Source organism: Scyliorhinus canicula, chromosome 6 (genome assembly GCF_902713615.1).
Source record: "Scyliorhinus canicula chromosome 6, sScyCan1.1, whole genome shotgun sequence".
Taxonomy (NCBI): domain Eukaryota; kingdom Metazoa; phylum Chordata; class Chondrichthyes; order Carcharhiniformes; family Scyliorhinidae; genus Scyliorhinus; species Scyliorhinus canicula.
In genome coordinates, this window is record NC_052151.1 from 39,645,935 (window position 1) to 39,671,103 (window position 25,169).

Genomic DNA, 25,169 nt, shown 5'->3' on the forward strand with positions numbered 1-25,169 from the left:
TCCCAGTGGAATTATGTCTGGGAAGTCATTACATAAAGAACAAGAAACATGTTTACCTCCGCACTTGTTTACACTGACAATTGTGAAAATGTAGTTGATGAACAGTGAAAGTTGCTCCCCTAGAAACAAGGCTGCCATGAATTCAAACAGGAGTGCTTGCTCCTCAAATCTCTGGAAGTGGTTTCAATAGAAAGTGAAATGATTTGGGATGAAAACCCTCTCGAGTACCGTTGTTGGCCAGAGGTTCAACTGCAGAACAAAAACCACATTGAGGACTATTTATTCCATAACTTCACTGCCCTATTGCAGCCTGAAGTGTCTTCTACCAGCTGTATGGTATGTTTTGTTGGAACTTGCCACCTAGTGCAAAGTTCCTACTTACTGCTGTTGAGAGTTTGACTATTTGCACAAATCTACATGCAGAATACAGGAGTGGCCTTCTCATCCAAATCTTTGTCTAGAAAAGGAATCTCATCTTCTCTAGAGCACCTTCCATGGTATTCCAGGTTTAGATCAGTTCTGAAACATTTTTTAAGGGTAGCAGAGATAATAGGTTAGTCCTTGCTGACAGCAGAATAGTCTCCTATGGTGTAAAACGTTATTCAAGGGCTTGTCTTCCCCTAATAGGGCGCGATTCAGTGGACAACTGTTGAAGAATCTTTTTGGGCTTGTTTAGCAGTGTGTTTCTCAGCAGCTGCACGGAGAAACAGGTGCGGCCAGGGAGTCCCTAGTGAATCCAGCATCCGGTCCTTTAGGCTAATTTACATATACAGATTGGGGGGTGAGGTCCACATCTCAGAGCATCTGGTGACTCACAGTCGGACCAGTGCAGAGTCCGATTTGGGGCTCTCGTGCGATTCACCCGTTGCACCTGGATCTGCACCAGGTACAATGGGGTCAGTGAATCGTGCCCATAAAGTTCAATCACTCAGGAACATGGGAATAGAATTAGAGTATTCATTGACTTAGACCATAAGAAATAGGAACAGGAGTAGGTCATTCAACCCCTCGAGCCTGCTCCATCATTCAATAAGATCACAGTAAGAAGTCTTACAACACCAGGTTAAAGTCCAACATGTTTGTTTCAAACACTAGCTTTTCGGAGCACTGCTTCTTCCTCAGGTGAAGGAGCAGTGCTCCGAAAGCTAGTGTTTGAAACAAACATGTTGGACTTTAACCTGGTGTTGTAAGACTTCTTACTGTGCCCACCCCAGTCCAATGCCGGCATCTCCACATCAATAAGATCATGGCTTGCCTTTCTACCTATTTTTGTGTCATCTGCAAATTTGGTGACAGTACATTTGTTTCCTTACTCCAAGTCATGAATATGTATTGGAAACAGTTGTGGTCTCAGAACAGAAGATCCCTGTGGCACCCTACTGATTACAGGTTGCCAACCTGATAAAGAGCTCCTTATTCCCCACTTGCTGTTTCCTGCCCATTAGCCAATTCTCTCTCCATGCCAATATAGTACCTCCAACTCCATGGGCTCTTATGACTTAACGTTTTGGGAGGTACCTTTTTCAAATGCCTTCTGGAAGTCCAAATATAACACACCTACTGGTTCCACTCTGCTTGACACTTCCTCAAAAAACTTTAATTAGACACAATTTTCCTTTGGTGAAGCTATGCTGACTTTCCATTTGATTAGATTACGATTTTTCAAATGTGCTGCTAGTTCTTCCTTAATTGATTCCAATGTTTTTCCAACAATAGAGGTCAGGCTAATCGGCCTATAATTAACCTGCTTTATGCCTCCTTCGCATTTTGAATAGGGGGTGTCACTGGCAGTTTTCCAATCCTCCGGTACTTCTGGTTTATTCCTATTTGGCACAAGAGTAGAAAGGGAGCTGTGGCCAAACCATGGCTTACAAGGAAAACGTGAGATAGAATCCAAGAAGCGGCATACAAATTGGCTAGAAAAAGCAATAGACCTGAGGATTGAGAACATTTTAAAATTCAGCAAAGGCAGAGAAAGGGGTTGATTAAGAAGGGGAAAATACATTTTAAGTAAAATAGCAGGGAACATAAAAATTGACTGTAAAAGGTTTTATAGGTATGTGTAAAAAAAAAACTAATAACACGGCAATGAAGTTACTGTGAAAATCCTCTAGTCGCCACGTTCCAGCGCCTAAGGGGCTTATGTTCACTTTGACCCCTCCCATTTTATATAGTTAAAGAAACTCATTGTTCGTTGTTTTAATCCTCGCTAATTTGTCCTACTAGTTTATTTCCTTTCATTAACTTTTTAGTTTTCCTTTTGCTCGATTTTGATGTTATTGCACTCTTTGGGGCTATCACTGACCTTTGCATCCTTGTATGCTTTTTCTTTCAACTTAATACTCTCCTTAATTTCCTTGGTTAGCAATGGTTGGTTTATCTCTCCTTAGAATCTTTCCTCCTTACTGGTATTTATGAGAGTCATGAATTACCTCCTTAAATGTTTTCCACTGCTTAGTCACTGTCTTTCCTGCTAATCTATCCACCCAGTTCACCTCAGCTAACTCTACCCTCATTTCATTGTAATTCCCTATATTTAAATGAAATACAGTTGTTTCTAACCCAAGTTTCTCACTCAAACTGAATATTGAATTCTAACATTATGATCACTCCATCCTAGGGGTCTTTTATTCTGAAGTCATTAATTAAACTTGCCTCATTGTCCATTACCAGATCCAAGAAAGCCTGCTCCCTGGTTGGTTCCATGGCATATTGCTTCAGGAAACTCCCTAATGCACTCTTATTAATACCCACCCTAGGACATCAGTCCTCATCCTACCCAGGTGTAACCTGTCCAGTTTGTATTGGTCCCACCTCGCCCAGAACCGGCAGCATGGTAGCACTGTGGTTAGCACTGTGCTTCACAGCTCCAGGGTCCCAGGTTTGATTCCTGGCTTGGGTCACTGTCTGTGTGGAGTCTGCATGTTCTCTCCATTTTCTGCGTGGGTTTCCTCTACAGCTGCAGCAGGGCAATACCACTCTGAAGAGCCTCTACTGCTGCAGCAGGGCAATACTGCTCTCTGAAGAAGGAAAACGTTAGAAAGCAAAAGAGCACCCCTTTCCTCTGTGCACCAAATTCCCACTGTGCTCCAAATTCCTGATCCCACACTCACTCTGGCTGTCTCTCACTCAGGATGTGTTCTCTCCCACCACTCATGCGCCTCCAATAATCCTTTCTGAAATAGTCTTAGATCATGCTTGGTGAGTACTTCCATCTACCAGCCTTTGTTCCTGATCCCCAAACTCCATCTACCGGCCTTTATTTCCTGTTTCTTTTGTTTCCTTAGCCAACAAAAATCTACCGATCTTCAACATTTCAATTTTCACATCCTTTGAGGGAGTCTGTTCCAGCTTTCCACTATCCTGTGTGTGGAAATTGCTTTTTGATCAACTAGATCACCTCTGAATTCAGTACTGCAGATGGGATCTGGACAAGGCTCTTACAAGTAAAGCATCATAATTGTATGGTATATATTCAGCCTATTGTGTCTGTGCTGGCAATGATTGTAGAACCCTAGCATCATGCAAACAAAATCCCATCCTCACTGTAGTAGTATTCCAACTGAAAATCCTTATGGGTTTTCTTCACAGAATTAGTTATGTCGATAACTTTCTAAAATGTTTCTCTGCCTAAATCTTAGGCTGATTACACAAATAAAACACATCACAGGCAGAGAAGTGCAAGAGATAGAACATTTATTCAAGGTGTATTTCCCAAAAAAGCTGTTAAAGGTTTGGTATAGCTATCAAAAAGCCCGACAAAGCAAACTATTTCACAGATAGTGAACTCTTCAAATTGCAGCTGCTTCCTGAGGGACTGCAGCTGCACATCCTTGCTGACTTTAAAAAGATTAAGCACTAAAATTAGTTTGTTCGTGTATCTGCAGGGTGACTCTGCCCTCCAATCACACAGCTTCTTAAATTTGAATTATTGTGTTACAGGCTTTTCAAAAATCTAATATTGTTTCGACCGGGTTACTTTCATGCAGCAGTCCAGTAACCTTCATAAGAAACATTAACCAGGTTGGCGAGGCATAATCCTCTTTCCAGAAATCATGTTGGATCTATAATAACTCCTTCATTGTCCAGGTCATCATGCAGAATATCTAATGATCCTAGCAATTTGCCAACAATTAAAACCAAGCTAACGGGGTTACTATTTCTCAAGTGCAACTTGTCTTTTTTGACAATTGGTACGTTAGCCTTTCCAGTCATGAGAACAATTCTCTGACTAGTGAGATTGCTCGAATCAGAAGGACATGTTAAAACACAACAAATTGGCCCTGAACAAGGGGCTCACAACGCACCTCCCATCTGCTTCAGCACTGTTGGGGAATTCCCCACACATCCAGTAGTCTCATAGAATAGAATTTACAGTGCAAAAGGAGGCCATTCGGCCCATCAAGTCTGCACTGGCTCTTGGAAAGAGCACCCTACCCAAGGTCCACACCTCCACCCTATCCCCATAACCCAGTAACCCCACCCAACACTAAGTGCAATTTTGGACGCTAAGGGCAATTTAGCATGGCCAATCCACCTAACCTGCACATCTTTGGACTGTGGGAGGAAACCGGAGCACCCGGAGGAAACCCATGCACACACGGGGAGAACGTGCAGACTCCACACAGACAGTGACCCAAGCCAGAATCGAACCTGGGACCCTGGAGCTGTGAAGCAATTGTGCTATCCACAATGCTACTGTGCTGCCCATAGTCCGATCTTATTCCATCAGGATTGCATAGGCAGTTACTTCAGCATTTCAAACTTTAGGACCAATGGTGCATTAATGACAAATGAACATAAGACTTTTTACTTCTTTCATAGGATGGGGGCATCACTGGCAAGGCCAGCACTTATTGCCCTTGTCCCTTCTTGTCCTTTAACTGAGTAGCTTTCTGTGCCATTTCAGAGGGTCAACCCCATTGTTGTGGGTCTGGAGTCATATGTAGGCCAGACCAGGTAAAGACTAAAGGACATTAGTGAACCAGATGGGCTTTTGCAACAATCGACGATAGCTGCATTGTCAAATTATACTCTAGATTTATTAATTGAATTCAAATTCTGCCAGCTCAGCCTCTGGATTACTCATCCAGTGACATGACTACCACAGTCTCCTGCAAAGATGATGCAAAATAGTAATTTAAAACCACTGTATCGACCTAGGGGTGGCTATTAATTTTTGCTGAGAAACTGTTGTTGAATTTCATAGCCTCCTAAGCAGATGTTTCACAATTGCTACCACATTTATCCTTTGCCTGTTTTTCCACTGACCTTTTGACTGCTCGATTTGCAGCTTTTGTTGTCTTAAGCAAAGCTTGTTACCTATCCCTGTTCTTTTGAGAATTATTTTTGCTAAACGGGTTTCCATGTACGTATCCGGTTTGCCACTTGTTTTGCTTTGTGCCCTTCTGATTCGGGATACACACTTGGGTTAAGAATTATAATAAGGGAAATATCTTTTTGCATTAGTCAGAAATGAAACCAGACGGACAATATGGCATTGAAACAAACACAGGAAAAGACAACGGCAAACCCAGCCCTGCCGATCCTGCCCAGTCCTCCTTACTAACATCATGGGGCTTCTGCCAAAGTTGGGAGCGCTGTCTCACAGACCAGTTAAGCAACAACCTGACATAGTCAGACTCACAGAATCATACCTTACAATGTCCCTGACACCACTATCACCATTCCTGGGTATGTCCTGTCTCACCGTCAGGACAGACCAAGCAGTCTGTGGCACAGTGATATACAGTCGGGAGAGAGTTGCCCTGGGAGTCCTCAACATCAGCTCTGGACCCCATGAAGTCTCATGGCTTCAGGTTAAACAAGGAAACCTCCTCTGATTACAACGCGCCGGCCACCATCAGCTGATGAATCAGTACTCACCATGTTGAACACTACTTGGAGGAAGCACTGAGGGTGGCAAGGGTGCAGAGTATGCTCTGGGTAGGGACTTCAATGTTCATCCCCAAGAGTGTCTCGGTAGTATCACCAGAGACTGAGCTGGCCGGGTCCTAAAGGACATAGCTGCTAGACTGGGTCTGCAGCAGGTGGTGAGGGAACCACCAAGAGGGAAAAACATACTTGACCTCATCCTCACCAATTTGCTGCAGGTGCATCTTCCCTGACAGCATCGGTAGAAGTGATCACCGCACAGTCCTTGTGGGGACAAAGTCCCATCTTCACATTGAGGATACTCGCCATCGTGCTGTGGCGCTACTATCGTGCTAAATTAGATAGACTGAACATCAATGAGGCGCTGTGGCCATCAGCAGCAGCAGAATAGTATTCAACCACAATCTGCAACCTCGCGGCCCGGCATATCCCCCATTGTACCATTACCACCAAGCCATGGGATCAACCCCGGTTCAATGAAGAGTGCAGGAGAGCATGCCAGGAGCAACATCAGGCAGACCAAAAAATGAGGTGTCAACCTAGTGAAGCTACAACACAGGACTACTTGTGTGCCAAACAGCAAGTAATAGAGCTAAGCGATTCCACAACTAACGCATCAGATCTAAGCTCTGCACTTGTCACATCCAGCCATGAATGGCGGTGGACTATTAAACTACTCACTGGAGGAGGAAGCTCTACAAATATCCCCATCCTCAATGATGGAGGAGCCCAGCACACATGTGCAAAAGACAAGGCTGAGGCATTCGTAACAATCTTCAGCCAGAAGTGCCAAGTGGATGATCATTCTCGGTCTCCTCCGGTGATCCCTAACATCACAGATGTCAGTCTTTAGCCAATACGATTCACTCCACATGATATCAAGAAACAGCTGAAGGCACTGGATACTGCAAAGGCTATGGGCCCTAATAATATTCCGGCAATAGTGCTGAAGACTTGTGCTCCAGAACTTTTAAAAAAAATAATTTTTATTCAAATTTTCACAAAAAAGAAAACAATAACAAAAAATTCTAAGAACAAAAAAAAAAACAGAACCCCCCCCCCCCCCCCCCCAAATACAAAAGAGAAACAATAAATTATCGCCGGTCATTGGCAAAAAACAGATATTCAACCCAAAACAAAAACAAAGAGACAACCCCCCCCCCACCCCCGGGTTGCTGCTGCTGCTGACCTTTTGATTTTACCGTTCTGCCAGGAGATCTAGGAATGGTTGCCATCTCCTGAAAAACCCCTGCACTGACCCCCCCTAGGGCAAATTTCACCCTCTCCAATTTAATAAACCCCGCCATATCGTTGACCCAGGCCTCCACGCTTGGAGGCCTCGCATCTTTCCACTGAAGAAGAATCCTCCGCCGGGCTACTAGGGACACAAAGGCCAGAACACCGGCCTCTTTTGCCTCCTGCACTCCCGGCTCCACTGCAATCCCAAATCTTGCGAGTCCTCAGCCTGGATTGACCTTGGATCCTACCACCCTCGATACCGTCCTTGCTACACCCTTCCAAAATTTCCCCAGCGCTGGGCATGCCCAGAACATGTGGACATGGTTTGCTGGGCTCCCTGAGCACCTAATACACCTGTCCTCGGTCCCAAAAAACCGGCCCATCCTTGTCCCGGTCATATGAGCCCTATGCAGTACCTTAAACTGTATGAGGCTAAGCCTCGCACACGAAGAGGAGGAGTTCACCTTTTCTAGGGCATCCGCCCACGTCCCCTTCTCAATCTCCTCACCCAGCTCCTCCTCCCATTTATCTTTCAGCTCCTCCACCGAGGCCTCATCTACCTCCTGCATCACCTGGTACACTTCCGAGATCCTCCCCTCTCCAACCCATACCCCCGAGAACACCCTGTCCTGGACCCCACGCGGCGGCAGCAGGGGGAACCCCGCCACCTGCCGCCTGACAAACGCCCTTACTTGCATGTACCTAAAAGTGATCCCCGGGGGGAGCCTGAACTTCCCTTCCAGCTCACCCAGGCTCGCAAACTTCCCGTCTATGAACAGGTCCCCCAGCCTCCTGACACCTGCCATGTGCCAACTAAGGAACCTCCTGACACCTGCCCTGTGCCCACACAAACCCCGTAATGCTCCTGTTAACCCGCCTGAAAAAGGCCTTCGAGATAAGGATGGGGAGGCACTGGAACAGGAACAGAAACCTCGGGAGCACCGTCATCTTGACTGACTGCACCTTACCCGCCAAAGACAGCGGCAGCATGTCCCACCTCTTAAACTCCTCCACCATTTGCTCCACCAGCCTTGTGAGGTTTAGCTTATGCAAGGCCCCCCAGCTCCTGGCCACCTGAACCCCCAAGTACCTCTCCGCCCTTTTCAGTGGGAGCCTCCCAATCCCCCTCCAGGTCCCCCGGGTGTACCACAAACAGCTTGCTTTTCCCAAAGTTAAGCTTATACCCTGAGAAATCCCCAAATTCCCGGAGAATCCCCATCACCACCGGCATTCCCCCCACCGGGTCCGCCACATACAACAATAGGTCATCCGCATAGAGCGACACTCGGTGCTCCTCCCCACCCTGGACCAGCCCCCTCCAATTCCCCGACTCCCTCAACGCCATAGCCAGGGGTTCAATTGCCAGCGCCAAAAGTAGGGGGGACAGGGGACACCCCTGCCTCGTCCCTCGGTATAGTCGAAAATACTCCGACCTCCTCTTATTCGTGGCCACACTCGCCATCGGGGCCTCATACAACAGCCTCACCCAACTGACAAACCCCTCCCCAAACCCGAACCTTTCCAGCACCTCCCACAAGTACCCCCTCGCGACCCTATCAAAGGCCTTCTCCGCATCTAGAGCCACCACTATCTCCGCCTCCCCTTCCACCGCCGGCATCATAATAACATTCAAGAGCCTGTTCAGGCTGTCTCCCCTTCACAAACCCCGTTTGATCCTCGTGGATAACCTGCGGCACACAATCTTCTATCCTCGTGGCTAAGATCTTTGCCAACAACTTGGCGTCCACATTCAGGAGTGAGATCGGCCTGTATGACCCACACTGCAGGGGATCCTTGTCTCGCTTAAGGATCAAGGAGATCAGCGCCCGAGACATCGTCAGGGGCAAAGCCCCCCCCCCCCCCCCCCCCCCCCTCTCCCTCGCCTCGTTGAAGGTCCTAACCAACAGGGGGCCCAGCAGGGTGCTCCAGAACTTGTCGCACCCCTAGCCACGCTGTTCCAGTACAGCTACAATACTGGCACCTATCTGGCAATGTGGAAAGTTGCCTAGGTTTGTCATGTACACAAGAAACAGGACAAATCCAACCCAGCCAATTACCACCCTATCAGTCTACTCTCCGTCATCAGCAAAGTGATGGAAGGAATCATCAACAGTGCTGTCAAGCATCACTCACTCAGCAATAAGCTGTTCATGGACGCTCAGTTTGAGTTCCGCCAGGGCCACTCAGCTTCTGACCTCATTACAGCCTTGGTTCAAACATGGACAAAAGAGCGGAAAGCCAGAGGTGAGGTGAGAGTGACTACCCTTGACAACACGGCAGCATTTGACCGAGTATGACATCAAGGAGCCCTCGCTAAACTGGAGTCAATGGGAATCAGAAGGAAACTCTCTCCACTGGTTGGAGTCATACCTGGCACAAAGTAAGATGGTTGTGGTGGTTGGAGGTCAATCATCTCAGCTCCAGGACATCACTGCAGCAGTTCCTCAGGATTACCCTCGGCCCAACCATCTTCAGATGCTTCATCAATGACCTCCCTTCCATCATAAGGTCAGAAGTGGGGATGTTTGCAGATGACTGCACAATGTTCAGCACCATTCGCGACTCCATGGATAATGAAGCAGTCCATGTCCAAATGCAACAAGACCTGGACAATATCCAGGCTTGAGCTGACAAGTGGCAAATTTACATTCGCGACACACAAGTGGCAGGCAATGACCACCTCCTACAAGTGAGGATCTAACCACCGCCCCATGACATTTAATGGCATTACCATCGCTGAATCCTCCACAATCGACATCCTGGGGGGTTACCACTAATCAGAAACTGAACTTGACTAGCCACTTTAATACTACGGTTACCAGAGCAGGTCAAAGGTTAGGAATCTTATGGCGAGTAACTCACCTCCTGACTCCTGAAAGCCTGCCGCCACAAGCCAAGGCACAAATCAGGAGTGTAATGGAATACTCTCCAATTGCCTGGATGAGTGCAGCTCCAACAACATTCAAGAAGCTCGACACCATTCAGGACATAGTAGCCCGCTTGAGAGCTCCTCCTTCCACAAACATTCAAACCCTCCACCACCAACGAACAGAGGCAGCCGTATGCACCATCTATAAGATGCACTGCAGTAACTCAGCAAGGTTCCTTAGACAGCACCTTCCAAACCCACAACCACTATCATCTAGAAGGACAAGAGCAGCAGATACATGGGAACCCCACCACCTGGAGCTTCCCCTCCAAGTCACTCACCATCCTGACTTGGAAATATATCACCGTTCCTTCACTGTCGCTGGGACAACATCCTGGAACTTCCTCCCTAACAGCACAGTGGGTGTACCTACACCGCAAGGACTGCAGCAGTTCAAGAAGGCAACTCACCGCCACCTTCTGAAGGGCAACTAGGGATGGGCAATAAATGCTGGCCTAACCAGCGACGTCCATATCCCGTAAATGATTTTTTTTTAAAGCCAGCAAAACCTCATCAAGACAACAAAGTATGAAAATAGGAAGAATTTATTTCAGCATTGAGCTGTTAGGAAGTTACTAGAGACACAGATCCATGACAATTTTAAAAAGGAAAGTGGGTAACTATATGAAGAAAATTATTATTGGTTAAAGAGAATGAAATTGAAAGGATAGCTTTTCAGACATCTAGCAAAATGTGATGGGCTCTATTCCCGTACCAGTCTCCCCGAACAGGCGCCAGACTGTGGCGACTAGGGGCTTTTCACAGTAACTTCATTTGAAGCCTACTCGTGACAATAAGTGATTTTCATTTTCATTTTCACCTTCTGTCAAGGTCTGTGACTCTATACTTCTCTACTAAACTGGCTTGCTATGTCAGTATTATTCACTGCGCTGGGAATCTCTTGTCATGGGGGCATAAATATAGAACTTTTATTACATTCTTTTACCTGTAAAGCAATTAACAAAATCACAAAGTGACATCTATATTAATTCAAAATGTCACAGACACTTCGTATGAACTCAAAATTAAAACTATTCAATGTACAAAAATATATTTAAAGTTTTCCAAACTATCATTAGAGATCGGATCATTACTGTATCTTACACTGTACATTAATACAAACAAAACCATTTACAAAGGCTAAACGCCTGACTCTACAAACTGGTTGGTTAATTGTGAAATGTGCCACAAGTGGTATCATTTTTTCAATCGTGTACAATATACTTTCAAAGCACAATGGCTTTGTTCTCCATCAACTAATTAAACTATCAGGCCAACTCCAAAACAAGCATTTCTATTGTGATGTGACATTCAATGGTTATATATTACTCCTGAAGACTTCAACATTCAATATCTTGGATCAAACAAGACAGAAATCAAGTTTTGCTTTCCCCTGCAAAAAAGATATTAGAATAAATCTTTTGAAGAGGATCAATCCTGCAGTGGACAGAATGGTAGAGCTTCTAGGTGACTATGATGACATTGAATCCTGTGTAGTAGCTGCTGGGCCACAGGTACAAACTCAGATTCCCAGCACACTTTGTGATGTTCTACCAGATCTACATCGAAACCATTGGTGTCAATATCCAATGCAATTTCTTCATCTAAGACATAAAAGAGGAAAAATGGCAGTAAAACAAAAGCAAACAAAAATATTTAAATAGAAAATTACATATGACTGTCTAATTTAAAGAATAAATTTAAATGACCAACACATTTGTGATGTGATAGTGTAATTTACACTATTGCACCTCACTGAACTATGAAATGAATGTTACTGACAGCTTAGGCTGATATCCACACTCAGGCTCCTTCGGCAGTGTGGTAAAAGCAGAAAGGAAACTGCAGGGATGTTTCACTGCCAGTTCAACATCAACAGCCAGTGATAACCAGAGATAACTTTAGCCTCTATTTTACAAAATGTTAGATTTAAGAATATTCAAATTAGAGTACAAAGCAGAGATATTTATCCCTCCTTAACTTGTAACATCCTTCTGCACTGTCCACAACTCCACCGACTTTAGTGTCATCTGCAAATTTACTCACCCATCCTTCTACACCCTCCTCCAGGTCATTTATAAAAATGACAAACAGCAGTGGCCCAAAACAGATCCTTGTGGTACACCACTAGTAACTGGACTCCAGTCTGAACATTTCCCATCAACCACCATCCTTTGTCTTCTTCCAGCTAGCCAATTTCTGATCCAAACTGCTACATCACCCTGAATCCCATGCCTCCGTATTTTCTGCAATAGCCTACCGTGGGGAACATTAGCAAATGCTTTACTGAAATCCATATACACCACATCAACTGCTTTACCCTCATCCACCTGTTTGGTCTCCTTCTCAAAGAACTCAATAAGGTTTGTGAGGCACGACCTACCCTTTACAAAACCATGTTGACTATCTCTAATCAAATTATTCCTTTCCAGATGATTATACATCCTATCTCTTATAAACCTTTCCAAGACTTTTCCCACAACAGAAGTAAGGCTCACTGGTCTATAGTTACCGGGGTTATCTCTACTCCACTTCTTGAACAAGGGGACAACATTTGCTATCCTCCAGTCTTCTGGCACTATTCCTGTAGACAAAGATGACTTAAAGATCAAAGCCAAAGGCTCAGCAATCTCTTCCCTAGCTTCCCAGAGAATCCTAGGATAAATCCCATCCGGCCCAGGGGACTTATCTATTTTCACACTTTCCAGAATCACTAACACCTCCTCCTTATGAACCTCAAGCCCTTCTAGTCTAGTAGCCTGTATCTCAGTATTCTCCTCGACAACATTGTCTTTTTCTTGTGTGAATACAGATGAAAAATACTAATTTAGCACCTCTCCTATCTCCTCGGACTCCATGCACAACTTCCCACTACTGTCCTTGACTGGCCCTACTCTTACCCTAGTCATTCTTTTATTCCTGACATATCTATAGAAAGCTTTAGGGTTATCCTTGATCCTACTTGCCAAAGACTTCTCATGTCCTCTCCTGGCTCTTCTTAGCTCTCTCTTTAGAACCTTCCTAGCTAACTTGTAACTCTCAAGCCCCCTAACTGAACCATCACGTCTCATCTTTATATAAGCCTCCTTCTTCCTCTTAATAAGTGTTTCAACTGCTTTAGTAAACCACGGTTCCCTCGCTCGACCACTTCCTCCCTGCCTAACAGGTACATACTTATCAAGGACACGCAGTAGCTGTTCCTTGAACAAGCTCCACATTTCCATTGCGCCCATCCCCTGCAGTTTTTCTCTCCAGCTGATGCATCCTAAGTCTTGCCTCATCGCACCATAATTGCCTTTCCCCCAGATATAACTCTTGCCCTGCGGTATATACCTATCCCTTTCCATCACTAAAGTAAATGAATTGTGGTCACTATCACCAAAGTGCTCACCTACCTCCAAATCTAACACCTGTCCTGGTTCATTACCCAGTACCAAATCCAATACGGCCTCGCCTCTCATTGGCCTATCTACATCGTGCGTCAGGAAACCCTCCTGCACACATTGGACAAAAACGGACCCATCTAAAGTACTCGAACTATAATGTTTCCAGTCAATATTTGGAAAGTTAAAGTCCCCCATAACAACTACCCTGTTACATTCGCTCCTATCCAGAATCATCTTTGCAATCCTTTCCTCTACATCTCTGGAACTTTTCGGAGGCCTATAGAAAACCCCTAACAGGGTGACCTCTCCTTTCCTGTTTCTTAACTCAGCCCATACTACCTCAGTATTCGAATCCTCATCAAATGTCCTCTCAGCCACCGTAATACTGTCCTTGACTAACAATGCCACCCCTCCCCCTCTCTTACCACCTTCCCTGAGCTTACTGAAATATCTAAACCTCGGCACCTTCAACAACCATTCCTCGCCCTGCTCTATCCATGTCTCCGAAATGGCCACAACATCGAAGTCCCAGGTAGCAACCCATGCCGCAAGCTCACCCACCTTATTCCGGATGCTCCTGGCATTGAAGTAGACGCACTTTAAACCACCTTCCTTCCTGCCGGTACACTCCTGCAACTTTGAAACCTTACTCATGACCTCACTACTCTCAACTTCTTGTGTACTAGAGTTACAATTCAGGTTCCCAATCCCCTGCTGAACTAGTTTAAACCCTCCCGAAGAGCATTAGCAAACCCCCCCCCCCCCCCCCCCCCCCCGAGGATATTAGTACCCCTCTGGTCCAGGTGTAGACCATCCCGTTTGTAGAGGTCCCACCTACCCCAGAATGAGCCCCAATTGTCCAGGAATCTGAAACCCTCCCTACTGCACCATCCCTGCAGCCACGAGTTCAACTGCTCTCTCTCCCTATTCCTCAACTCACTAGCACATGGCACGGGTAACAACCCAGAGATAATAACGCTGTTTGTCCTGGATCTAAGTTTCCACCCTAGCTGCCCGAATTCCTGCCTTACATCCCTATCCCTTTTCCTACCTATGTCGTTGGTACCTATGTGGACCACGACTTGGGGCTGCTCCCCCTCCCCCTTAAGGATGCCGAAAACACGATCCGAGACATCGCGGACCCTGGCACCTGGGAGGCAACACACCAACCGCGAATCTCTCTCGTTCCCACAGAATCTCCTATCTATCCCCCTAACTATGGAGTCTCCAATGACTAATGTTTTTCTCCTCTCCCCCTTCCCTTCTGAGCAACAGGGACAGACTCTGTGCCAGAGACCTGTGCCCCATGGCTGACTCCTGGTAAGTCGTCCCCCTCAACAGTATCCAAAGCGGTATACCTGTTACTAAGGGGAACGACCACAGGGGATCCTTGTACTGACTGCTTCCCCCCAGCCCCTCTCACCATCACCCATCTATCTTTATTCTTTGGCGTAACTACTTCCCTGAAGCTTCTATCTATGACAACCTCTGCCTCCCGAATGATCTGAGGTTCATCCAGCTCCAGTTCCAGTTCCCTAACACGGTTTTTGAGGAGCTGGAGTTGGGTGCACTTCCCACAGATGAAATCAGCAGGGACATTGACGGCATCCCTCACCTCAAACATTCTGCAGGAGGAGCATTGTACTGCCTTCTCTGCCAACCCCTCTAGATAAAACAAGAAAAAGAAAGGAAGAGCTTACCTGATATTCCCTTAATGAATAGGTTGCTGAAATACAGGATGCAATCTGCACAATTAATTAACTCTTTAATTGTTCATTTTGGGCTTTTAAAAAGGAAGTAATGGAATGTGACCATAATGGAATGGTCACTGGGGCTGTTTAGCAGGGCTAAATCGCTGGCTTTGAAAGCAGACCAAGCAGGCCAGCAGCACGGTTCGATTCCCGTAACAGCCTCCCCGAACAGGCGCCGGAATATGGCGACTAGGGGCTTTTCACAGTAACTTCATTTGAAGCCTACTCGTGACAATAAGCGATTTTCATTTCATTTCATTCAATACAGAACTCAGGTCATTTAGACAATGCCCAGAAAAAAGGATACTAAGAGAGATCAGCTTTGTTATCAATTTGACTGGATATTTGTACGAGAACATTCAAGAAAAAGTATCACAGGCAAAGAGGATTTTCTGTTCATACCTAAATATGCAGGAAGGAGTTCCAGCAGTTCACTAGTCTCTTGTTCTCCAAAGCACAACACGGCATTGGTTATTTTTTCACTATAGTTCCAAAGTGTTTTGCAAACCAGACTGGCCAATTGCCAGTCAGTGGGCCCAAAGTCTCGCAAGCAGTCAATTAACCTAGAATCAACAAGATACAGCACATTCAAACAAAAATGGTTTTCTACCTTTTGGATCAGCAGTTATCTTACTCTTGACATTTGCAAACAGATGGTACTGAAAAGTCTGTGGTCCCCAATAAAGCCCTGACAGGACTATGCTGAAATGTTTGGAATTATGTGGTGGCATAGGCTAACGTTGTGATTTCCACAGGTTCTCACCAGGGCTAATATCTTTCTAATCCTTAAAAAGCAAAAAGGCATAGGAGTGGGAAAGCCCACAGACCCCCAATTCTGATAGATCCTGGGCTGGATTCTCCATTTCTGGGGCTATGTCCCCACGCCACCGATTCCCCGTTTTGCTGGGGGCTAGCAGGACGGCAGCATAGAGCACCTGGCTCTAGCTGTTGATACGCCCTGGAGAATTGCCGGGTCCGTGGCCGCGCATACACACGGCAGCGGCCGCACCATGCTACATGGCGGACGCAGCCCGCAGACCCGGCCCCTCTGGCCGGTTCGCACACCCCGGACCACCTCTCCACAGTGCCCCCAGCCCAGAATAATGTCCCCTCCTGCCCATGGATCGACCCTCCCCCGTCTGTGGCGGCGCTGGACCAAGTCCGCTGCCACCACGCTGAGTTCCCGACGGATGAGTCTATGAGAGACCTATGTCATCGGGACCTCGGCCGGTTGGGTGTGGAGCATCGGGAGGTGGGCCTCAGGCAATGTCCGGAGGCCATTGATACGTGGCTGGGTGTACTCCTGGAGTACGCCGCTTTGGAGGGGGCGGAGCATCGTGAAAGCGGTGCTGCCACCAATTCTATCGTAAACTTGGATTCTCCGGCCATCCGGCGTCGCCGACCAGAGAATCCAGCCCCCTGTGTTTCTGGCACCAGAGAGAGAACCGGCATTTCACCAGCGGTGATACATGAGGCTCTGCAAGGACACATGTTGGCCCTACTTGGGATTTCAAAATCCTGAAAATCATGGAACTATTTTTTAATAATTAAATGCTTATCGAGGTGGGGGAGTTTCAGGGAACAATGTAAAAATTCTGGGGAGGTGAGAGGAGGTCACCATGCCTTTACCAAACCCCCACCTCACAATCTTCTAACCTCCCCATAACTGCAAACTGCATCTGTGTTCAGAAAATTGTGACTCCCAGTGCACCCTAAGCGCACTTAGCAGTTGGAGGCAAGTTAAGGGTCATCCGTCTGATCTGTAAATTTTTAGTGGAATCAGCTGAGAAAACAAAAGTGGTAAATAAAAATAAACATGCTTTCTTCAGAAAAAAATCAGGGTCATAAAGTTCCGCAGGGGTTCTTTAGTCTCCTGCTGTAACTCTGATGGGAGACTTTTCTCCACACTTCTGGGCAGGGGTTGGATTCAGTCAGCCTCCCAGCAGACCTGGAGAATGCCCACAGAGATTCAGAGCCCACAATTCCTTAAAATTAAACTATAAAGTGAAGGGTCAAATTTCCATTTCATCAGGCAGGATATGCCGTTTCTCAGGAGGTTTTGGGGGATTTCCCCATGGATGAAGAATTGATCAAAGGACAGGAAACAGTGAATGGAGATAAGGGGTTCTTTTTCAGGTTTATCCACAGGGATCAATGCTGGGACCGCAACTGTTTACAATATAGATGAATGACTCGGAGGGAGTGCACTGTAGCCAAATTTGCAGATGACACAAAAATAGGTGGATGGCGAGACAGTTTGCAAAGAATCATAGAATTTACAGTGCAGGAGGCCATTCGGCCCTCGAGTCTGCACCGGCCCTTGGAAAGAGCACCCCACTTAAGCCCACACCTCCACCCTACCCCGTAACTCCGTAACCCCACTCAACTTTTTTGGACACTAAGGGCAATTTATCATGGCCAATCCACCTAACTTGCACATCTTTGGACTGTGGGAGGAAGCCGGAGCACCCGGTGGAAACCCACGCAGATAGTGATAGGTTAAGTAAGTGGACAAAAAGTTGGCAAATGGAGTATAATGTGGGAAAACATGAAGTTATTCATTTTGGAAGGGAGAACAAAAGGACAGAGTATTAATGTGGAGAGAAACTGCAGAAAGCTGCAACATAAAGGGCCTTGGGGGTTCTTGTGCATGAAACACAGAAAGCTAGCACACAGGTTCAGCAAGTGATCAGGATGATGGGGAAGTCTTGCTGCAAATGTACAAGGTACTAGTGAGATCACATCTCAAGTACTGCGAGCAATTTTGGTCCCCTTATTTAAGGAAAGATATTATTTCATTGGAGGCGGTTCATAGAAGACTCGTTAGGATGAGCCGGTATGGAGGGCTTGTTTTATGAGCAAAGGGTAAACAGGTTGGGACTCTACTCAATGGAAGTTAGAAAAATGTGAGGTGTTCTCATTGAAACACATCGGGTGTAATTCAATGGACCTTTGGTGCATTTAGCAGGATGCTTCTCTGCGCTATTCAACAGCATTTTGCCATTTTTCTTTGGCCTCTCCAATGAGGCCACACTTACAGGGATTTCCTGCTGCAGATCGGATCGCCATTTTGGAAGGCTGCCCAGTCTATTCCACCCCCCCCCCCCCCCCCCCCCCACCCCCACCCCCATTTTAACTCCCCACATCACCCCCACAACCGTGGCCCCCAGGAACCCCCCTCACTTTCCACCCAACCTGGTAAGGCGCCTGGGCCTGGCCCTTGGCAGTGTCAATCTGGCACTCGGGCATCCTGGCAGCACCCATGCCAGCCTAGAAGTACCACCCAGGCACACGAGCAGTGCCAAGGTAGCACTGCCAACGTGCCCATGTGGCACTTCCAGGGTGCCAGGCTGGCAGTACCAAGGTGCCTGGGTTCCAGAGGGAGTGCTAGGGTACTACCCTGCCCTGTCCCCGACCACCCTGGGATCTCCAATGGTCTGGGAGACCTCCCAAGGTGCCGTTGCGATTGGTCCTCGTTTGTGTGGACCAATATTAAACGGCATCCTGGTGAGGTCTCACAGGTTCAGCCATCAAGTCCCAGGTGGCGGGTGAATCGGGCGAATGTATATTTAAATGAGCCTACTGGTTGATTTAAATATACCAATCTAGATCACGCTCACAGGGCAAGATTCAGATCATGACGTCTCATGATATTCCACTGAATCTCATGAGATGTTTTGAACATCGCAAACCTTGCGTAGGGTCTCTCGTGAGATTCAACGGCCTCATCCTGACACCAATTTGGGCATGGTGTGGTCACTGAATCACACCCATAGGATTTTTAAGGAGCTTGACAGGGTAAATGCTGAGAGGATGTTTCCCCTCATGGGAAAGTCAAGGACCAGATGGGCATAGTCTCAGAATAAAGGGATGCCCAATTTAAAACTGAAATGAGGAAGGATTTATTCTCTCAGAGGGTTGTGAGTCTTTCGAACGCCTTGCCACAGAGGGGGCAGAGTCCTTGGGCTGGACTCTCTGTTCGGGAGACTAAGTCCCCACATCGGCGTGAAAGCGGTGGTGTTTTATGCCAGCACAACTTTTTTTTAAAATTAAGTGGCAATTTAGCATGGTAAATCCACCTACCATGCACATCTTTGGGTTGTGGGGGTGAAACCCACGCAAACACGGGGAGAATGTGCAAACTCCACAGGGACAGTGACCCAGAGCCGGGGTCGAACCTGGGATCTCAATGCCGTGAGGCAGCAGTGTTAACCACTGTGCCAACGTGCTGCCCAACGCCAGGAAAACTGGTGCAAAACGGCCACCAATTCGCCGTTTTGCTGGGGACTAGCAGGGAGGCAGCACAGAGCTCCCAACTCTAACTGCCGATATGGCACGGAGCATTGCCGGGTCCATGGCCATGCATGCGCACGGTGGCGGCCTACAGTGGTTGATTTAAATATATCAATCTGGATCACGCTCACAGGGCAAGATTCAGATCATGGCGTCTTCACGGCGGACTCAGCCCGCGGACCCGGACCGCAAAAATACTACCGCCCTTCGACCCACCCACGGTGCCCCCAGCCTTGAATGAAGCCGCCCTGCCTGCGGATCGGCCCTCCCCTGACTGTGGCGGTGCTGGACTGAGTTCACAGTCACTACGCTGAGTTCACGACTGGTGAGACCTCATGAGTCCTACGCCATTGGAACTCAGCCGGATGAGGATGGAGGATCGCGGGGCGGGCCTCAGGTAGATACGTGGCGCAGCGTACTCCTAGAGTATGCTGCTTTTCAGGAGGTGGAGCATCGCAAAAGTGGCGCTGCCCCCGATTTTGCCATCATCAGTGATTCTCCGCCCCTTCGCCGAACATGTTTTCAGCGTCGGGGAGCGGAGAATCCAGCCACTTGTGTATATTTAACGTTGAGATGGATAGATTCTTGATCAGTGTGGTATTCACCACTGTTGTATATATCACATACGAGATGTAATACGGTAAGGCTCCTGTACTACAGGTACGGGAGTAGATCCCTGCCTGCTGGCTCCGCCCAGTAGGCGGTGTATAAATGTTTGTGCTCATCGAGCTGCAGCCATTTCGGTAGCAGCTGCGGGAGGCTACACATCTCTGCTTAATAAAACCTCGATTACACTCTACTCTCGTCTCGTCGTAATTGATAGTGCATCAATCAGTAAGGGAATCAAGGGTTACGGAGAAAGGGCCAGAAAGTGGACTTGAGGAATGTCGAATGATTCTATTGAGTGACATCGCAGGCTCGAGGGACCGAACTGTCAACTCCTGTTCCTATTTCTTATGTCTTATGAAGTAATGGTGAAGCTCTCTGTGGAGATTCAACCCAATGTTTCAACTTAGCTCACATGTAAGACTCAGATAAGTAGTTAATTTGTATTCACCCTCCAATTTACCTAAACTAAACCAAGTTGAGTTATCAATTAAGGATACTTAAAAGTTATACGACAGGTGTTTAAATACGTGCGAGTAAAGTGGTATTTATTGGAATATCAGTAAGTTGGAGTGCAAAGTGTACAGTTTTATGCTTACTTTTTTATCCCTCCATCCTGTTTCAGAATGGGTCGTTTGTTTTTATCAACTGTAAGATTTATAAGTACTCCACATGCAGCGAAACAGACATCTTGGTGCTTGGCATCCAACAACGTGATCATAAATTTATCCACTGATTAACAGGAGAAGAAAAGAATAATTTTAGTAAAAATATTTATTATTTTTGTGGTAGCTATAAATGTTATGACAGTTAAGAAAACTTCATGGAAGCCATAAATAGATAAAAGGAAAGAACGCGCACTCCTATAAGTATTGAAGTTCTATAAGTATTCCATCTTGTACTCATCAGGACAGTCGCAAGTATATTGATGTCAGGGGAAACAACAACCCCCATTCTCCATGTCCAGCACCAGCACCCTCTCTAACAGTGTGGATGGCAGCACTACCAGAAACGTTGGAAAGGTGTTCTTTGCAAAATCCAGCACTTGCATGTACTGGAAAGTTTCTGACTGTGGGATCCAGAACTTCTCCATCAACTCCTCCAAACTTGTGAACTGCCCCTCCAGAAACAAATCTCATTCCTACCACCTCCTTAGCCTCCCAACACCGAAACCTAGCATCCAATCTAGCCAGTTCAAACAGGTGATTGGGATAGATCGGTGTCAGCTTTGACACCGCCCCTAGATTAAAATGCTGCCGAAATTGTCTCCATATCTTCAGTGTAGCTACCGGATTACCTGAGTATTTCCCTGAGGAGAAAGAAAGTGGAGCTGTTGACAGCGCCCACATTCCCAACCCTTTACATGAACCTAACTCCATCTTTACCCAAATTGCCTCCTGATCGGCGTACCAGCCCAGCACCATCTGGGCATTAGCTGCCCAATCGTAATAAATCAAACTCGGCAGAGCCAAACCCCTGACTACCGTCCTCTCTGAAGTACCGTTTTCCAAATCCTGCCCACCTTGCCTTCCCAAATTAACGATGAGATCAATTGCTCCACTCCCAGAAAGAATGCTTTTGGCAGAAAAACCAGCAGGCACTGGAATAAAAATAAAAACCATGATAAAATGTTCATCAGGACAAATATCTGTCCTGGTGCACTCACGTCGACGCTATCACCAAGAAAGCACAACAGCGCCTATACTTCCTCAGGAAACTAAGGAAATTCGGCATGTCCACATTAACCCTTACCAACTTTTACAGATGCACCATAGAAAACATCCTATCGGGCTGCATCACAGCCTGGTATGGCAACTGCTCGGCCCAGGACCGCAAGAAACTTTAGAGAGTCGTGAATATCGCCCAGTCCATCACACGAACCTGCCTCCCATCCATTGACTCCATCTACACCTCCCGCTGCCTAGGGAAAGCGGGCAGCATAATCAAGGATCCCTCCCACCCGGCTTACTCACTTTTCCAATTTCTTCCATCGGGCAGGAGATACAGAAGTCTGAGAACACGCACGAAGAAACTCAAAAACAGCTTCTTCCCCACTGTCACCAGACTCCTAAATGACCCTCTTATTGACTGACCTCATTAACACTACACCCTGTATGCTTCAACCGATGCCAATGCTTATGTAATTACATTGTATATCTTGTGTTGCCCTATTATGTATTTTCTTGTATTTTCTTGAATTTCGTTTAATGCCCTTTTCTTCCCATGTACTGAATGATCTGTTGAGCTGCTTGCAGAAAAATACTTTTCACTGTACCTCGGTACACGTGACAATAAACAAATCCATCCACAATCCACAAATCTTTACCGATTGAACTAGGCTTGCCAATGATAGAGGAAGGCTGTCCCACCTCTGTAGATCTGTCTTGACCCTACCCAATTTATGGAGCCAGGCCCAATCACGAGCTTCCTGAACCCCCAGATACCAAAAATGGGCAGTCGCCGAGCGAAACAGCAACCCCCCCCCCCCCCAACGTTTTCCCCCTTCCCTGGCGAGAAGACCAAGAAACACTTGCTCTTCTTCAAATTCTGTTTTATCCTGAGAAAGTCTCAAATCATTTCAGCAGCTCCATTGCGGCCCCCATTGTGGGGACCGAGTCTGAGATATACAAAAGGTCATCGGCATACAGGAAAACCTATGCTCCAAACACTTTTACTTTTAATATGTTAATAAAATGCCGTTGGTTTTTCTTTTATGTTAGCCACCAATCTATTCTCACACTCTCTTTTTGTTCCTCTTTATTTCCTTTTTCACTTCTCTGTACTTTTATAATCAGCCTGATTCTGCGATACATTATCAAGCTGACATCTGTCTCATACCCACTTTTTCTGTTTCACCTACTCTTTAACTTGTACTAAGGATTATAAGCATTCAAATCTTCTCTCTCTTAGTTCTGAAATCTTTATTTATCTTACACATCAACAATTATTCTGCACAATTTTGGATAATTGATTAAATGTGGTTAACCCAGTTATTTTCGAGCACAGAATTATAGACTTGAGACAATGAGGAGGTTTTCAGTTGTTGCTCTGTATTCTCTCCCCGGAACCTCCCGATCTCTCACATCTCTGTTTCTCAATTCTTTTAATCTCTCTATCCCAAACTTCTTTTTATGACTCACGCTTCTCCCCTCACATGTCCACTGATCCATGCTACCCAGATCAGTAGTGCTACATGGCTGTCTTTCTCTGGGTGTAACCAGCTTGTGCTGCATTAGGGTTACATGATCCTAACTTTTAGACAAATGATGGAGTGTTTTGCGATTGGATAGCATCAACATACCCCAGGGGGTAGGTATCTTGCCTGGGTCCACAAGTGTTAATTTCACAATTAACCCTGGAATAATGGACTGAAATTTAAGGTCTTCTGTCTCCTTCAGTAGATGAGTCGGAAGCTTTGGGAAGTGGAATTGAACCCATAGCCAGAGCAGCAGCACAGAATGACAAAAGCCAGGATTTCTAACATGTATCTGACAAATACTAACATCTAAAGGAAGTCCGTCTCTAATTTGAATGCCATGATGTCTCAGGCCTTTGTACTAAGTCTAAAGCGAAGGAAAGAGAGGCCACTTCATGAACCATCAAATGTGGCATTTCACTTGTCCATTTTGATTTTGACCAATGGCCTGCTCACTCAGAATGCCACGTTAGGTAGGACTGATGAAAATCTTGCCTTGATCATTCAGTACCTCACTGAAGTGCAGTAAAGTGTTCTCCAGCTGTTGACTAGCAGGGACATGCAGGAGAGCAATGATGGGGAAGATGGAAAAAAGGAGCATGGAAGTAGGGGCAAGTGCTTCCACTTCTGACCCTTGTCGCACACCCCCCCACCCCGCCACCACTCACCCCATTCAGAGCTCCATGTGTTTTCTCCTATCCTCATGGCCGAGTCTAACCCCGCATAGGCAAAGTCTTCCCAGGCTCCAAAGTCCAGACTGCATTCGTCAAAGGCATCTAAGCAATCAAAGAGGGGCTATGAATGCATTTTGATGCTGGCCCTGCTGAAGCCATAAGAGTAGCATCGTGAAGGATAGTCGGAAAAGTAAGAGTAAGGAATTGTAGTTGCACAAAGATATGCACATGGGCATTTAACAGAGTTACATTTTTGAACTATAAAATATATTTGTTTGTATCATTTTCTTGTATTGCCTAATCCTGCCTGTTGCCTGACGAGTGGCTTTCTACCGTTGAAGAATAGTTGAAGACGAGCAATGTGTGTCTGTAAAAACGATCAACTGTTGATTGTGGGATTGTTTTGTGTGGAGGATTGTGGAAGGCAGTTTCCAGTTGGGTTCAGTATTTGTGTACCAGGTGGCTACATTGCCTCAGTTGGAGGTCAAATGTCTGAATCAAACTAACCCAGACAGTTGTGTATGCGGCTGCTGCTGCCCTCTCCACATCATTGGGCAGCACGGGCACAGAGGTTAGCACTGCTGCCTCACAGATCCAGGGTCCCGGGTTCAATTCCAACCTCGGGTGACTGTATGGAGTTTGCACTTTCTCCCGTGTCTGCGTGGGTTTCCTCTGCGTGCTCCAGTTTCCTCCCAGTCCAAAGATGTGCAGGTTAGGTGGATTAGCCGTGCTAAATTGTCCCTTAATGTCCAAAGGTTAGGTGGGGTTATGGGGTTACAGGCATATGGTGGGGGAGTGGGCCAAAGTAGGGTGTTCTTTCCAAGGGCCGGTTGACTCAATGGGCCGAATGGCCTCCTTCTGCATTGTAAATTCAACGACCATATGTCTCCTCCAACACCATCTCTTCCTCCTCCTGTGAGCAGGTGGAGCGCTCAGCAACTTCTGCCTTTGGGAGCTCCAGTCCGTAGTGCTAAGCTATCTTCTGCAAGGCACAGCAGGCCAATATTATTCTAGATACCCTGGTTGGAGTAAAGTGAAGGATGCTTCTGGGTCTGTTAAGCCATCTAAAGGGCTTTTTCGGCATCCCAATTGCTTTCTCTTTCACAGCTCTTCTGATCAGGTAGCTTCTATTGTGCTTTTCTCGGCATCACTGCCCGAGCTCCTCATACGTACAATCAGCAACATCTTCAGAGAGTAGGC

The 25,169-nt window shown here is 46.5% G+C and overlaps 1 protein-coding gene across 4 annotated transcripts in view; it reads right to left on the reverse strand.

Annotated features, from left to right (window-relative positions):
- Positions 1 to 10,967: 10,967 nt before the first annotated feature.
- The window catches only part of armc2 (armadillo repeat containing 2), a 253,785-nt gene continuing 239,583 nt past the window's right edge, over positions 10,968 to 25,169 (reverse strand). For all 4 annotated transcript variants that reach the window (XM_038799209.1, XM_038799210.1, XM_038799207.1 and 1 more), the window contains 3 exons: positions 20,699 to 20,831; positions 15,603 to 15,763; positions 10,968 to 11,667 (listed from right to left, as the gene is read on the reverse strand). In XM_038799209.1, coding sequence (XP_038655137.1) covers positions 11,495 to 11,667; positions 15,603 to 15,763; positions 20,699 to 20,831 — 467 coding nt within the window. In that variant the 3' untranslated portion in view covers positions 10,968 to 11,494. The remainder of the gene's footprint in view (positions 11,668 to 15,602; positions 15,764 to 20,698; positions 20,832 to 25,169) is intronic.